At 28.1% G+C, this 17,594-nt stretch overlaps 1 protein-coding gene across 5 annotated transcripts; it reads left to right on the plus strand.

The window, feature by feature from the left end:
* Positions 1 to 2,877: 2,877 nt before the first annotated feature.
* Positions 2,878 to 16,239, plus strand: LOC126902976 (uncharacterized). Of its 5 annotated transcripts, none has more exons than XM_050680823.1 (8): positions 2,878 to 2,909; positions 2,995 to 3,121; positions 3,218 to 3,739; positions 4,678 to 4,756; positions 15,498 to 15,597; positions 15,678 to 15,797; positions 15,876 to 16,034; positions 16,104 to 16,239. In XM_050680823.1, exons 2-8 carry the CDS (start codon positions 3,028 to 3,030, stop codon positions 16,155 to 16,157), a joined length of 1,128 nt encoding a protein of 375 aa, XP_050536780.1. In that variant the 5' UTR covers positions 2,878 to 2,909; positions 2,995 to 3,027; the 3' UTR covers positions 16,158 to 16,239. The 5 variants fall into 5 exon arrangements, with proteins under 5 accessions (XP_050536780.1, XP_050536781.1, XP_050536779.1 ...); XM_050680824.1 differs by having other exon boundaries at positions 3,272 to 3,739; XM_050680822.1 differs by having other exon boundaries at positions 2,995 to 3,739.
* The last annotated feature ends 1,355 nt before the right edge of the window (positions 16,240 to 17,594 follow it).

Raw genomic sequence — 17,594 nt, forward strand, 5'->3', positions numbered from 1 at the left:
TTGTAAATACTACGAAAAAACTTATACGTGTCAAAAACAATAATGCAGAGTTTTATGCTATACTTCAGCACATGAAACATTTAGTTAATAAAGCAGAATGATAGAACAAAGAAACAAATGTCTACGTTTTGGAGAAAATGAAAATATCGCAAAAAGATTTTATGATTCAAATATAAAATGGAGTATTCAATTATCACAAACGAAATAAAATTTTTTTTTTTTCAGAATTCGACAATAGTAAAGATTCAGTATGTTTTTGTTGCAATCACGATCGATAACAACGCATTTGAGCCTTCGATTTTCAAACAATCCATGATTTAAAATTCGACTAATGTAAAGATTTAATCTAAAATAGTAAGATTTTGGCTATTTGGTGACTATAGTCGACCACCAAGAAATCGATTTAATATTGAATTCGTTTCGCTGGTTGAATATGGTCTACGGGTAATTCCATAGTTCAGAAATTTTTGAAATTTATATCATAGACTTCTTAAAGGTCATTGACAACAAAAATAATATTTTTTTTTTTATTGTTTTTTTACCAGATAGCACATTTTTATAATTAAAAACATGAAAAAACACCTAAAGCCTATAACTTCACATACAAATAGGCTATCACGGTGGAACTAGCACTGTTTTACTAATATTAAATATTACTTTAATTTCATTCATAAGTTTATGAATTTTGAATTTTTTTTTACATCGAAATTTTGATTTAAATTTTGCAGTATTTTAATAGCAAAATTTGAATGTCAAAAAATTTTTAATTAAATTTTTTTTTTCTTTCAGAAACTTTTAGTTATGTTCTTTTAATTCATATCATATTTGAATCGATTTATAATTTTTTTTTGTATCGTTTTACGGTCTTGAACACGCGTGGTTTGCTGAAAATAGCCAACTATATCATCTCATTACACAAAAATGATTGAACGAATTTTTTTCAAATTTACATAGTACTTACCTTTAGGCAATTAAAACGTCTGGTAAAAATTTGATGATGGAGAAATAATTTTAACGCTACATATAGAATTTACAAAATTTACAATTTGCGTATTATAGAAAATCCATAAACTAGGTAATTTTCAACACTCAATTTTTATTTCTTGAATTTATTCTGCGTTCTGTAATAGATTAAGTTATTGGGACTCATAAAAGAATCCTAGGAGCAATGGCTAAGTTCGGAAAAGTTCCATTACTTTTCTTTAGAAAAATAATTACATCAATAGATATTGTTGATTCTTTGACTACGTTTTGACAAATTATGAATTTTTCAAATAAATCAAACGCAAAAATATCTTTTTCATCTTCAGGTTGAAGATGTAATACCAAGTCAATATTGTAACAAGCAGCCCCTTAATAATAAAGGGGAATGGCCTATTACTGTGCGGTGGTGTTGTTTATTTTGTTGAAATCAAAATGCGGAAATAAGAGGGGATAATAAATAGGTACACCTGCTTATGATTGTATAAATTATGAATTATATATTACAGTTCTGCAAATGAAATTCTTAAAAGTAAAGGGAAAGGGTGGGGGGGTAACTTACATACGAAAACAATCTTAATATTATAATATAAAACAAATACAAAATAATAATAAATTAATAAATCAATAACTTATCTGATGTCGGTTGGAGAAAAGTTGAGACTATGGCAAAACTATTGACCGGAAACTAACTGAACAAATTCAGTAAAGCCTACAAGACGAGCAGTTACTAATTGTACGGATGCCGAGTATTAGATGCGCGAGACAAGTGTACTGTTTACGTACCAAAGAGGATGTGTCGCTCGCTGAGGAAGTAACGATGACCGGACGAATCATTAACACGTTCGAACCGGTCATACACGCGTGCCACACTCTACCCAACAAATATATTTAGATCTAATAATTTATTTTTCCATAATAAAGTACATTACATTAGCATTAATTTAAGTTATATATAAAAGTGTCAGACTTTCCGGAACACTTTCAAAAGTTAAGTTGAAAAAGTTGTCATTTTAAATCCCCTCCTGTGGGCAGGTTTAGGGTCAGATTTATAAAAAAAATATACTAAATGATAGGTAAGAATATAATGCATCATTTAAAAAAAAAATTATATTGATTTGTTCAATTTTGAAAAAATGATGGCAGTTTTAAGTAAAAAAAATTGAAAAAATTTCACTTTAAGAAGTCTATGATATAAGTTTCAAAAATGTCTAAACTATAGCAACACATACATAAGGTATATTCTCCTCTATATTCTTGCCATCCAAACTACATTTTTACCATACATCATAGATAGAGATCCAAAGTATATGTTGGTAAAATTGTAAATTAAAAATATCAGATGTAGTGACGATAACTAGAAGCACTGTTAATTTTATAATAATGTCGAATAATAATAGAACATAAATCTATTGAATATTAATAATTAATATAAAAAATATACAATAGATAGTTCTAAATATTAATTAAAGTTAAAATTTCGGAAAGGGTTCTATAAATGTTTTTAGTAAGTTCTAGTGTTTTTTCAATTTCATATTAAATTAGGTCTATGGTCTACCCTAGAATTACTTGATGAAAATGGGACGTTTAATTGTATGTTGTTAGAGTCTAATTGTATCTTTATTGTATATTTATTAACGTATCACAAACAATAATTAACTTTTTTATATGAAATTTGAAAAAATCAAATCTTTGTTGTTCATATCTTACCAAAAAACTGTTACTTTAATAAAAAAAAACAATGTATTCAAAAGAGTTCAAAAAAATTTATTTCTTTGCGGTTATCAACTATACTACTGTATAATTTTGAGAAAAATTATTTAAAATTAATTATGTATAAAAAAGTTTAACCACCGTAAATTTAACAAGTATTTTTTAGAAATTGCGATAGTTTAAATTTTGTTAAAGATTTGTGACTTTATGCTTAGGTATGAAATTACGAGTCAACAAAAAAAGAAAAATTATAAAAACAAATCAAAAATAATTTTATTAATAACTAATTTTTACTTTCAGTACCAGAAAAACATTTCAATTTTAAAAGTGAGGATGATTGATGCAGAAAAAAGTGTAATACATATAAAATTAATGAAAGTATTAGGATTATATCAATTACTTGACCAAAAATGCTCAACACTTATAGGTTATAATTTGTTAAAATGTTTTACTTTGCTTGAAATACATTTAATAGTTTTACTTGTCATTATGAGCGTGTGGTCTTTATTTTGGTGTTACACAGATTTATTTGCAATAGTTAGATTCAGTATGACTTTAATTGGTGGATTAGTTGCAGGTGTCAAATTATATACGATGATTCGAACTTCAAATAAAATACGTAAATGCTTACAATACACTTCTATCGACTACTTAATTTTTAAAGATCATGATAGAGATTTACTTATGGAAGGTAAAAAAAGAGTAGTATTCATTACAAACTTTTATACTATTTATTGGATATGTATTTGTTTGTGCTGGATATGTTGTCCTATGATACAAAAAAAAATGAAAACAATAATACATTTCAAAGGCTCTGTTCAAATTTATAATTACAATATATTTAATTTCATATTTTTTAAATCTGATAATTTGTACAACAAATACTTTAAAATATTTTGGATGATTGAATCAATTTTTGTACTCGCATGGTGTCATATAACAATAGCATATGGTGTTTTATTCATTTCTATATGTATAACAATTAGCTATCAATTGAAAAGTATTTCTTTGTCGTGTTCACAATTGGGATATTCAAAAATTAAAAGTAAGAAAAACTATAGAATGGAAAAACTATCTTTATATGTTTAAATTTTAGATTTGTTCCGTGAAGTTAATTATTTTAATATATTAAATAAGAACAAATAAATTAGAAAAAGAGCAATAGTCCTTCAACTTAACTTTTGTCTAATTAATATGTTTCCAAATTTGTTTTCACTGTGTTTAAATGTGGTTGTATTGATAAACTTTGGTCCAATATAAAAAAAACAGTGTAGACGTGGCATAATTGGGTCAAGTATAGATAATGTTTGACATTGATTATTATAATTATCATAAGAAACGCTTCGATGCATATCTCTAGATAGTGTTTAATTTTAAGATGTTGATAGATTATTCCAGAATCAAAATTAACTCCAATTATTTGTTCAACTTCGACTGCCATTTGCACATAGAAGATAGGTCGTTAGGACGAATTTTTGTTTAAACTTATAGTACATAAGAAGCTTTATTTTAACTGTATTTAAAAGTCGAGTATGTAAGTTGAAAAAGTTGAGTATTGCTATTTTGATTCCCTTTCTGTGGGCATAAAAAAGGTCAGTTCTAAAAAAAATTATAACAATTAAAAAGAAAATACATAAGGGTTATATATTAAAAAAATTCATTTTAACACGTTCATTTTTCAAAAAGTTATGTCAGTTAAAAACACAAAAGTTACCTATTTTAAAAATTGTAATTTTTTGGGGAATTTCTTCATTATGAATAACGTGGGAAATTTTTCAATTTTTAAAGGTATTGTCTTCGACTAGATAAGATATGTAATATTAGACGTATCGTTGATATAAATCGATCATAAAAATCAGACAAAAAGTTAGAAACTTATAATAAAATTAATACCTTCCAAGCTTTGCATCAATGATAAACTGTAAACTTTATTAAAAATGAATTATTTTAAAATATTAACTTCATTTGTAAACATTTTCTTAGGTTTAAGTAGTGAATTAGAAGAATCGTCAGTAATCAATAATTTCAAAACATTGATTGAAGATCAAATTCGTGCCTTTATGTAAGATTATTTATTCTTTAACTAGATATTACTCTTTTGGCAAACATGTATAATAGCTGAAGGGCTTGGTACAATACTTTATAAATTGTTTGTTATTTATAAATAATTTTACTGGTCTACAAGGAATAATTATCAAAGACCAAAATATACTTTTCTAAACCCACTTTTGTGCCTATTTCAAATCTACAATTAAAGTTTCGCATATTGAGTAAATAATAACAAAATCATTCTAATTAATATAACAAATATTTCTGTTTGATGTTAAGTATGAATAATCAATAAACATATTATAATTCCAAAATACGTAACAAACTGAATGTATTATAAGCAGTAATTTAATATAAATAATTATTTAAACGCTGGGAGTTACATTGGAATGCTTACTAAGCCTTCTATTAAAATATTAAAGCCTTCTATTAATAGTAATTATATAAGTTTTTGATCACATATCAATCTTAAAAAATTACTTAACAATAAAGACAGCTACAAATAACTCATAGTATTAGTTTTTTTTTAATAAACATAAAATACATTAATGTTAAACAAATATTAATATTAAATTTATAATTATAATTATTTTTATAGAGAACAATTCTTAAGAATAATAAATATTTATTAAAATTGATAATATGTAATAGGAACCGCGATTGATGATAAAATTTGAGTGTCAAAAATTTTAAAGGAAATATTCGGGCTCTTACCAAGAAGTTAACAAGTTAATAATAAACTCGTAAGTTTATGTAATAGTGTTTTACAACACTAAAGATGGGCAAATTAAAACAAATAATTTTGCACATGTAAAGTAGGAAGAATGCCGAAAAGTTAACAAATTATAAATTTAACTAGGCAAGTTAAAAATTTTGTTTAATTGAATTCAGTTAAAAAAAAAGTTTATTTAATTCATTTGTTCTTTAACTACTATTATTTTTCGCCAAAATCGATTTTTTATTGATTGGTGATATTAGAGAAGTCTGAAAATCGATTTTCAACTTTTAAAATGAAATAGAAAGAAAAATATTAGTGATAAAAAAAATGTTTTTTTATTTGTTTTGTAGTGTGACATCGTTTTGTATATTTGGTGTTAGTTTTTTTTTTAAATTAGCTTTTAATACAGAAGTATTATTATGCTAAACGATTAAAATAAAACTATACAATAGAAACTAAGACTATCCAATAAGAACTAAGACTATACAAAAGCAAAAAATATATTGTTATTAAACACAATTATACATATCGTTAAATTAATAAATTAAACATACTCAAAATACTAAAAAAGAAAGAAAAAACAAAGTAGACATAGGATATTAAATTAACATACAGAAAAATATTATATAACGAAGCCAGCTGAATGAACGAAGGAAATTATATGTATAATTATTGAGGAGGATTTTGTATTAAGGATATTAAAACTATTAATGGGTGAAATATTAAGGGAGGGCAGGAAATTGAACAAGAGTAAACGGTTATGTTGTAAAGCTGGGCAATCAAATAGTAAATGAGGAAAATTACAGGGAACTTCATCATTGTGTTTGGGGCAGAAGGGGGAATGGTTTAGTGACATGTTAAAGGCATGACTAGGTAACCGATTATGACCAAATCTAAGACGGGAAAAAGAGGTAATATGGAAACGGGACAGAGGGAGGTTTTAGAACCAAGGACGTTTAGGGATAGTTGGAACTATAGATTTATGCCAGTTAGCTAAAGAAAAATTTGACCATTTATCTTGCCATGCTTTATTAATAGTTGGATGAAAAGAGGAAAGGAGATCGGAATTTTTAGGATAGGTGGTCGGTTGAAGGAGTTCAGTTTGGCTAGATGGTCTGCTATCTCATTGCCAGATATTCCGACATAACTGGGGCACCATAAAAATTCATCATTAATGTCCATTAAATAGAGACTATAAGGCTTTAATTTTGATTGTGAGGAAGGATCTACTTTTTTTAAAAGTAACTGAGGAAAGAGATGATAAAACTGACAGTGAATCCGAGACAATCAGAACATTTATTATATTGAGTGATTTGACGAATTCGAGAGCCGAGGATATCGCATAAGATTCGGTGGTAAATGGACAAGTTTTTGAAGGGAGATTATCTGAGAAATTTATGTTTAGATTAGGAATAAAAAAGGAAAAACCGGCGGAATTAGTATAAACTGAGCCGTCAGTGAATATGAGGCAATAGTTAGCAAAACGAGAGGAAATGAGTTCATCAAAAAGATAATTGACGAGATTAGTTTGGAGAGATTGTAATTGAGGCTTGCTATAAGAAAGAAATAGATGGTTAAAGTGAATTTTTGGAAAATGAGTAAGTGCATGAAATGGAATGTCGTATATAGGTAGGCGATTGATTGAGGTAATTATGGAATTAAGGTAGGGAATCAAGGTAGTAGAAATTGAGGCAAGTAGAGGAAGAGTTTTGGGTACATATCGCCAATGTGAGCTTAGTGAATGAAAACAATGAAATATTAACTTGGCAGGACTTGATATCTATTTTAAAAGGAATTTTATAAGCTAAGTAACGAGATTGAATTTCAATTGGAGGGCATACACATTCTACTTCTAAACTCATATTAGGGGAACAGTAAACTGCACCTATAATCGTGCGTAAACAAGCAGCGAGTAGAGAATTGATTTTTTTACGATGAACAGTGGAAGTCGAGACGTATAAAAAGGAACCATAGTCAACTTTAGAGCGAATAAGAGCCTTAATAATAAGTAAGAGTGAGGAGGGGTGGGAGCCCCACCAGGTACCTGCAATAGAACGTAAAAGATTAGACCAGCGTGATATGGAAGAGATGAGGTACTTAAAGTGAGGCATCCAGCGTAGTTTCTGATCTAGTTTGAGTTCGAGGTAAGTAACACAATCAGAGAAGGATAAGCTAACTCCATCAAGCAAAATTGAAGGGTGTTGTAGGATGTGTTTTCTAATAAATATTATAGCTTTGCTTTTTTCTGGGGCAGATTCAAAATAGGAAAGCTGGAGTACAGAGGAGAGGATCTGGAGTGCATTATTTATATTCGATACAGTAACCTGGAGTGAACTATGGGAAGAGAAAATAACTATATCATCGGCGTAAAGTAAACTAGAGAAATTATTAGATGTGAGTGATTTGCTTATATCAGCAGTATATATGTTAAATAAAATAGGACTGAGGCAGCTACCTTGAGGAAGACCTCTATAAGTAACACGTTGGTAATAGGGACCAAACGGCGATTTAAAGTGAAGGAGGCGGCATTTAAATAAAGAAAAGATAAATTTGCACACCGATATAGGAATGTTGATGGAGAGTAGACGTGTAACAAGAAGAGAAATATTAACAGAGTCAAATGCACCACGAACGTCAACAAAGACGGCTGTTGTATATTGGCGGTTACAAAATAAATGGTACACGGGACCAACAAGAGAGGATAGGCATTCCATTGTGCCCAGTCCACGTCGAAAACCAAACATGTTAGGAGATAGTAGAGAGTTGGATTCAAGATACCAATCCAGGCGAGTTTTTAGCATAAACTGTGTTAATTTGTAGAAGGCAGATGAAAGGGCAATTGGACGTTATGCGTTAGTAGCAGCACCACTTTTAGGGATGGGAATTACTTTGAAGTGCTTCCAAGACTCGGGAATGATATTGTTAATACATAAATTGTTTAAGATAGTTAAAAAAATATCAAAGGCTTTTATTGGAAGATGTTTAAAAAAAAAAGGAGAAATATTATTCAAGCCAGCAGCAGCAGATTTCCTTGAAGAGATAGCAAAGGACAGTTCGTGACGACTGAAATGAGAGGAAAGGAAGCTATTATTACTACTATTTGCTAAATTGTTTGAAAAATATAATTCAAGTTCGTCAGGGGTAGGAACGTAAGGAGGTGCAATTTTATTACAAAAGTCGTCAAACCAGTCATTGTTGATGGTGGAAGAAGGACGATTTATACAGTTTTTGAATTTTTTAGCTATGGTCCAAAATTCAGAGATGGACGTTGAAGGGTGTAGATTGCTGCATAAATTTAACCAAGAGTTTTTTTTTTTCCTTTTTTAGAATTTTGGTTGTGTTGGATTTTGATTTTTGATATGTTATATAGTCATGAAGAGAACCTGAGGATCTGTATTTTTTGAAATGAAAGGAGCGAATTTTAACTGCAGTGGTGCACGTTGATTTCCACCAAGGAGGAGAATGGCTAAAACCTATATTGTTCAAACGCTTACGCGGGATTGAAAGTTTTGCTGCTTTTATTAGGATATCAACAAAATTGTTATAATTTGTTGTAGGGGAGGTGGATTCAGACCAAGATTTGAGTAAGGTAGAGACAATTAGAGAGAAAGAAGTCCAATCTGCTAAGTATAAATTAAACCTTAAGTTATCTGAAACATTGGAGGAAGAGTCACAGTTAAGGCGACCCATACTCTGAGTGGGCTGTATGGAAAGACTTGTTACAATAGGATAGTGATCGCTACCGTGAGGATCACCCAAAACGTACCAAGATGAGGACAAGGAAATATTAGGGGAGCATATTGTTAGGTCAACAGCAGTATCCGGGAACGGTGGCCGGTTAGCTCTAGTTGGAGCGCCTGTGTTCAGAATACATAAATTATGCTGCCTGATGGTTGAGTGAATAATATTGCCTATATAATTGGAGTTTAGTGAACCCCAGGCAGAATGATGACCATTAAAATCTCCTGCAATAATGGAGTTATTGGAGAGTAGTTTAAAAAATTCAGAAACTATTAGAGTAGAGGGATTAGATGAAGGAGGAATGTAAATAGACCATAGTTGAAAGGTGTTATTGTCCGGCATTAATACATTGATACCAACTAGGTCGATTGAAAAGGTACTGAGCATTTGTTTCAGATTGTTATTAAGTGTAATGGGACGAAATTGAATTGAGGAATGGATCAAGATGGCGACACCGCCGTAACCATCTTGTCGGTCAGAGCGGACTGAGTTAAAATTTGAAAGGTGAAAATTTTTATTTGGAAGTAACCAAGTTTCTGAGAGTAGAACAATTTGGCATTTATTTTGGTGGATAAGAAATGCAAGGTCTTGTGTTCTAGATAAGATACTTCTAATATTCCATTGCAAAATATTTAACATTTAGTTTTTGTAGTAAGAGTAAAAAGAGAAAGGGAAAGGGAATAAGTAAATAAATGACAGATACATAAAAACCTTATGTTCATGTAAATAATATATATATAAATAGGATATAAATAAGTAAATAAAAATATACAAGTGAAACAAGAGACAAGTGTACGTACATAAACATACATGCGTGTATATATTCCATAAATACGCACATAGACAAAAGCATATACATAAAAAGTCATAAGGACAATGAGTAAGAAAAAAAAATAAATAAATAAAATAAAACAATAATGATGATAAAATGTGATGAGATGAGGAAGTTATTGCAAACTGTTATTAGATGATAAAGAGAGAAAGTTAAGGATGTGAGACTCAATTAATTGATTAAGGGTTGAGGGGGATGATAATGTAGAGGAAGGAATATTGTATATAGCTGAAGAGAGTTGATTAGCCAAAGAAGTGATCCAGGATTTCTCAGCAGGTTGAGCATAGGACTTAGTGGACATGTATTCGAGAAACGAACCATTGGGAGAAGACCAATCATTACTTTTATTAGAGACTAAATGCGGGTTGATAATTTGGACACTGTTTTTATTACCATGATACTTATTTTTACTTTTTTTGGAGAATGATTGTGACAAGCTCGGAAAAGATTCTATAGATATAGGGTTTTGAGGATCACTGGCGTTATTTATAATAATTGCATTGCTTGAGACAGTATTAGAAAAAGTTTTAGATTTATTAACAATGTTATTCTTAAATATAAAAATGGCATCGTTGTACGAAATGTTTTCAACAGCCATGATTTTTTTAATCTCCTTTTGATGGGACCATTCAGGACATGAGCGATCTGTAGCCTCATGGGATCCTTTGCAATGTAAGCATGATGGGGTAGAGTTGTCTTTATTAGGGCAATCAGTGGCAATATGATCGTTAGCACCACAACAGGCACACCGTGCCTTACTTCTAAAAAATTTGGCTGTGTGTCCGTAGCGAAAACACTTATTACAGATAACAGGCGAACGGATGCTAGGAGAAACCGTGAATATGACTTTAAATGTTGATATTTTTTCCGGTAGTTTTGAAGAAAGGAACTTGAGTTCTACTAAATTAGTTTGGGTTGCGGTATTAGTATTACGTTTTGTAAATATGCGACGAAAACCACTAATAGGAACCGGCGATTCGATACCTTCCTAAACTTCCTCCTCTGTTGTTGAGGTATCCAGGCGGATGATACCGTGAGAGTATATTAGAATTAAGGCAAGCATTGGCAGATTTGATAGAATCAAATAAAACTTTAACTCTGGATCCAATAGGAGTTATTTGTTTTATACCGCCGAATTTGTTGTGGAAAAGTTTCCCAATTTTTAGCGGGTGTAATTTGTCGATACTTTGTTCGCTAACCGTGGATTCAACGAGAATTACCGGAGTCCCGTTAAAATTGTTTGAAAAAGATTTCAGATTAGAATCTACACTCGAATTACTAGTAATTTTTTTTACGGCAGACAAATGTACTGTTTCAGAATCATTGTTTACCTTATTTGGCGTATTTGTGTTATATATATATATCAAGGTCGCTATTGTTATTCATTACATTATCGATGTCCATAGTATTAGAATTACTATCTGACGTTAGAGTAATGGCATCATTAAGATATGCCGTACTAGTTTCATTGTTATCGGCCGATTCGTTAATTTTATACTGAAATTGTATGTTAGCTGGGAGTAGTTGCGGTTGATTATCTAATAGGTATTGTAGATTCGGAGAAACCGGGCTGGTAGGAAGTTTTTTAGACTTACATTTCGCACTGGCAGTTGACCATTCGTCGGAGTCTTTTCGATTTTTGTGCAAAGTTACTTTTATGGGGCCAGAACCGTTATTAGGTGGACGGCCCGGTCCACCCGGTGAATTGGGCATACAGAAACTTAAAAAGAAAAAATTATGCGAGACTACTTATGTGAGTTAGAGATATACAAGTAAATACGATAGTACTATACGTATAAGGAAAACCGGATTCACAGGTGCGTAACAATAACACGACTTATCGCTACGATAGCTGAAGCCAAACTCTTGGTGTTAGTTGCATTGTTTTATTTTTAAAATTTGTTATTAAAAAAAAATCTGGTAGAGGATCACATAAAAAATGTATTATCTCTTTCTGGTTACCTAATTTATAATGAACAATATTAAAGCAATTACAGATGTTTGGTCTAAAGTTCAAAAATCCTCATCACTCCCCCACATTAAAAATTGAAGAAAAATATATTTATTGTTATATAAATATAGTATCTAGAGTAGGCAACAATTCAATTGTTTTCAAAAATGATCAAATCAATATAATATTTCAATTACTAGATGCATGGTGTCTTTACTTAACACTTGGTATATTTATTTAAAAATCTGACCCTTAATTTGCACAGGATTAAGGATCATTTTATATCATACAGGACGGGAAAAATGAACTTTTTCAACTTAACTTTTGAAATTATTCCAAAATATATGACACTTTTATGTATATCTTAAATTAAAGATAATGTAATATATTGTATTATGGAAAAAAAAAATTTTGAACTTTATTTTGTCTTCACAGTGAAAATGGCTACCGAATGCTAATTTAGTGTGAAAATTCTCGATTTTATATTTTACATTTTTAATTTTATTTTGCTATTACTTTTTGAAAAATGTATAGTTCAATACAATTTTTTCATGAGTAAAAGTATTTATATACATTTTTTATTCGACAAACTTTTTTTTAAATCTGACCATTTTCCTATAAACGGGGGGGATAAAATCTAAGAAATGCATATAGAAAGTAGAACTATTTCAACTTAACATTTGAAAGTGTTCCGGTAAATCTGACACTTTTAAATATATCTTAAATTAAAGCTAATGTAATATTATTTATCATGGAAAAAAATATTGGACTTTATTTTGTCTTCACGGTGAAAATGGCTACCGAGTGCTATAACTTATTGAAAAGTGTATGGATCAATACAATTTTTTTATGAGAAATAATATTCATATCCATCTTTCATTCGATATATTTTATCTTAATCAGGATATAAATAAGGAAATAGGAAATCATGTAGCTTTTGGAATAATTCACCAATTTTTTTAAATTAAACAAAACCCTATTATAGGAAAAAAAATTGTTTTTTAGAACTTTTTCAATTTTTAATTAAACTATATTTATTGATTATTCATACGTAACCTAATAATAAATCATAAATATTTGTTATATTAATTAGAAGAATTTTGTTAGAATTTAAGACATATGTTAAACTTTGATTTTGATTTGAAATCGACGCAAAAATGAGTTAAGCAAAGTATATTTTGGTCTTAGATGAAAATTCCTTGTAGACCTGTAAGTTTATTTATAAATATCAAACAATTTTTTTTTTAGCTATTGCAAGACCTTCAACTAACATATACGTTTGCCATAAAAGTAATAATTACTTTTTAATTTTTATTTAATTATATTACGTCCACATAAACTTTAAATTAACATATGTTTAATGGATGCAGTATTTCCGAAACATTTTCAAAAGTCAAGTTGAAAAAGTTGAGTATTGCTATTTTTAATCCCTTCATGTGAGCAGATAAAGGGTCAGATTTTTAAAAAATATTATAAAAAATATAAGGAAATTACTTAAGGTTTCAATATAAAAAAAATTATGTTTAATCGTTTATTTTTCAAAAAGTAATAGCAGTTTTAAGATAATAAAGTAAAAAAAATTGTAATTTATTGGGGGATTTGCGCCATTTAAAGAAAATCAGGGAACTTTTTTCAATTTATACGATACGTTTTGTGATCTTTTGACGTATCGTTGAAAGAAATCAGTTTGGTAAGAGTTGAGAAAAAGTGGTAACAGACACACACATACACAAAAAAAAATAAAAACATATCATGGTAAATTCAATAAATTTGACTATTATAAAATTTAAATAATTATTTTTATATAATACATCAATTTTAAACACAAAGTTTTAGACACAAATCATTATTCTGTTTAAACAATATAACGACTAATTATTCTAAAAATGTTCCTTTCAATATCAGCTGGTTATCGCATAAAATATGATAATGAACATTTTTTGTTTTTCTAAAATATATAAATAAAAACATTTCAAACATATAAATAGGTTAAGTTTTTTTATTCATTGTATATCATTTCAATGTTAAGATAATTAATATATGTATGTTAAAATTTATAAGTTATACTGTAATAAAAATATTTAATTAGAATTAACTTCGGTAGATATAAATAAAAAAAAAACCCAGCACAAGGGGGTCGCGGCACAGTGGTGACGTGGCATAGTTGGATCAAGTATTATGATATCTGACAGTGATTAAAATCACTATTAAAAAAAACGCTTCGATGCAAATCTTTAGATAGTGTTTAATTTTAAAAAATTGGTGGATTATACCAAAAACAACATGATCTGCTAGTTCGTTGTTAATATCCTGATTCAGATAAAGTATGTCGAATGAAAAAGGGATTATTAAAAAATATTATTTCTCATAAAAAAATTATGTTGATCCCATATACTTTTCAATAAGTTATATCATTATAAAGTTAAAAATGTAAAAAATAAAATCGAGAATTTTCAAACAATAATAGCATTCGGTAGCTATTTTCACTGTAAAGATAAAATAAAGTCCGAAATTTTTTTTTTGCATAATAAAGTATATTACATTAGCTTTAATTTAAGATATATATAAAAGTGTCAGATCTTCCGGAACACTTTCAAAAGTTAAGTTGAAAAAATTAATTTTTTGTAAAAAAGTTGTAATTTTAAATCCCCCCCTGTGGGCAGGTTAATTGTCAGATTTATAAAAAAAATATACCAAATGATAGGTAAAGACATCATTCATCTATAAAAAAAAGAATTATATTGATATGTTCATTTTTGAAAAAGTTACGGCAGTTTTTAGTAAAAAAAATTTAAAAAATTTCGAAAATTAGCGATTTTTAAATTTGTAATTTTCCCCCATTTACGGGGGACGAGGGGATTTTTTTCAATTTTTGAGGGTAATGTCTTCGACTAGTGATCTTTTGACGTATCATTGAAAGAAAACGGTTCGGTGAGAGCTGAGAAAAAGTGGTAACAGACACAAAAAAAAAAAAATAAACACATCTTAGTAAAACCAATACCTTCTCAGCTTCGCATCGCAATCAAAATTTAATTAACAAATTATACTATAAATATCCTTCCTATAATAATGTCAGTTGGTGATAGCATGAAATATGATAATATACATTTTTCGTATTTCATTAGCTTTTTAGAGTTTATTTCTAAAATTTTATAAATAAAATCAAATTTATAAATAGGTTAAGTTTTTTTATTCATTGTATATCATTTCAATGTTAAGATAATTAATATATGTATATTAAAATAAAAAATTTATACTATAATAAAATAATGTAATTAGAAATAAATTTCCGTAGATATAAATAAATAAAATGAATCAAAATTTAATTGACTATTATGATTATTTTACACTTATGCTTTAAAAATAACTAATCTATTGTAAAATATTAATAAAAAACCACAATAATCAAAACTAACGGTTATTTTGAAAAAATGCTTTCAAGCAATTAAATAAAAAGATATCCTCGTCTAACACATTTAAATGATAATATTTATTTTTTGTGATTTTTAAAGGTTTATACGAGAGATTTACACAATTTTTCAACAAAATACAATTTTACAAATTGGATTAGATTCGTCACTATTTTTGTCTCAAATATTTTTATTTATTTTGGTATAGTATTAATTAATTCTGTATTATTATGTTATTTTAAGTTTGAAATGTTTTATGTTATTCTCTCTGAAATGTTTCAGAATATTTCTAAGGGACAATCCATCGTGTCATTTCAAAACTTTTTACTTATATTCTCTGCTTTTTCTAATATATTTCAAATGTTAATTACATGTTATTTATTTCATACAATAAACGACGAAGTCAGTATTTTTCTATGTAATTAAAAAAAAAGGTTATGTAATATTAATACTTATTATCCAATATTTTTTCCAATGTAGAAAGAAAAAATAAATTTCGCATTATATTGTTGTAATTGGACAGAGATGAGTATTGAATATCAACAGCTTATTTTAATGGGTATGCGTGTAAATGAAGCAGAAAAAACAAAAATGAAAATTACAACACAAAAGCTTATAAACGTACATCTATTTAGAGAGGTTATTTATAATTTGTTTGAATACTTATTTAATATTTTTTAATTTAGCTATACAATTTAATTTTTTTAGGTATTTCAAAGAACGTATTCCATATCTTCTGTATTTGCCAACTGTGTATTTTGATAAAACGAAAATTCATTTTTTCTGTTTTATCCATTGATTTTTATCAATTTCATCAATCAGTCCTATGCAATATGTTTAAGTACAGAACATATAAATAGTATTGGATGTAATTAATACAGAAATTAATTGAATTATACTAAATTTATTAAATATTATCAAATAACATGTTATTAGAATATAATAAGAACAATTTATTCAACATATCGTCGTTATGAAAAGTAGTAAATATAAAAAATAATTTTTTTCTGTATGATTTTAACGAAAAGATAAGTGATCGATTTAAAAATATTATAGCTACCATAGATACGTATTGGTACATCTGCTAAGGCTCAAAGAAATTATTGCTGAGCTCTATGCGCGAAATCGACACTTAAAACTAGTCTGCGTTAGACTACACTCGTTTCCTATTATTTTCATCCCATTAAATAGTAGGTTAAGTAAAAATTTTTGTAAATTATTAATATAAGTGTTAACATTGAATTTTGATGTACTTGTATTATTGTGTTAAATTTTAAAGAGCAGATACTTGCAAATTATAGCTTTTGAATAATTATTGAGTTTTTAATCTATGATCTTGCCGTGGTAAATACTTATTTTAGAAAAAAGGAAGAATATTATATAATTTATAAGAGTGGGAGTAATAAATTACAGATTGATTATTTTATGTGGAAGAGGTAGAGCATAAAGCGAGTAAAAGATTGTAAAGTTTTACCAGGCGAGAGTGTTGAGATACGTTTTTCAGGTTTATTTATAATTAGAGTTAAATAGCCTATTGCTTGATATTCAAATTGATTATTTTTCTTCTATGTTTTTTAAAAATATACTAGCTGTCCCTTTTAAAAATGTTGACAAAAAATTTTACTTCATCGTTATCATTCCATCTATTAATTTCACTTGCCTTTTCATTGTCGTAATACACTCATCACTATCGCAATATGAAATAACAGGGCTACTCGTGTCTGCAATAATGGTTTTACATTTAATCTTTTAATTTAAGATTATTAACACTTCTATTTATAAATTATATTCATATGCTTAAAATGACATGATTGTTTTTAAATAAATAACCTAGAGAAATATTTATCAAACGCATACTGTCATTTAATTATATAATATTACACAAAATTCAGTCATTAGTTAATTAATAGTCACCTTTAAAAATTACTCTTTAAGAAATTTATAAATTATACTTGTCAGCTCTTTTTACTCTTATCTTAATAAATAAACACAATGTGTCAACCCTAGTCTTAATTGTAAAAACAAACTATATTAACGTTATATAAAAATGATTTATATATTACCCACATGTATTAATTTATATATTTCATTTTTTATGTTCACTTATCAATAAACGATAACATAAAAAACCCAGCACAGTGGGGTCGCGGCATAGTGGGGATGTTGCATAGTTGGGTCCAGTATAGATTTAATCTGACA

This window comes from Daktulosphaira vitifoliae, unplaced genomic scaffold (assembly GCF_025091365.1).
Source record: "Daktulosphaira vitifoliae isolate Bord-2020 unplaced genomic scaffold, ASM2509136v1 Scaffold_3, whole genome shotgun sequence".
Lineage (NCBI taxonomy): Eukaryota > Metazoa > Arthropoda > Insecta > Hemiptera > Phylloxeridae > Daktulosphaira > Daktulosphaira vitifoliae.

Bases quoted from the DNA above. Each gene is read 5' to 3' on its own strand.
- LOC126902976 (XM_050680822.1), top strand. From the start codon at position 3,028: ATGATTGATGCAGAAAAAAGTGTAATACATATAAAATTAATGAAAGTA. The intron at 4,757-15,497 runs GTAAGATTATTT...TGATTTTTAAAG, and splicing joins GATCAAATTCGTGCCTTTAT to GTTTATACGAGAGATTTACA. The intron at 15,598-15,677 runs GTATAGTATTAA...GAAATGTTTCAG, and splicing joins AAATATTTTTATTTATTTTG to AATATTTCTAAGGGACAATC.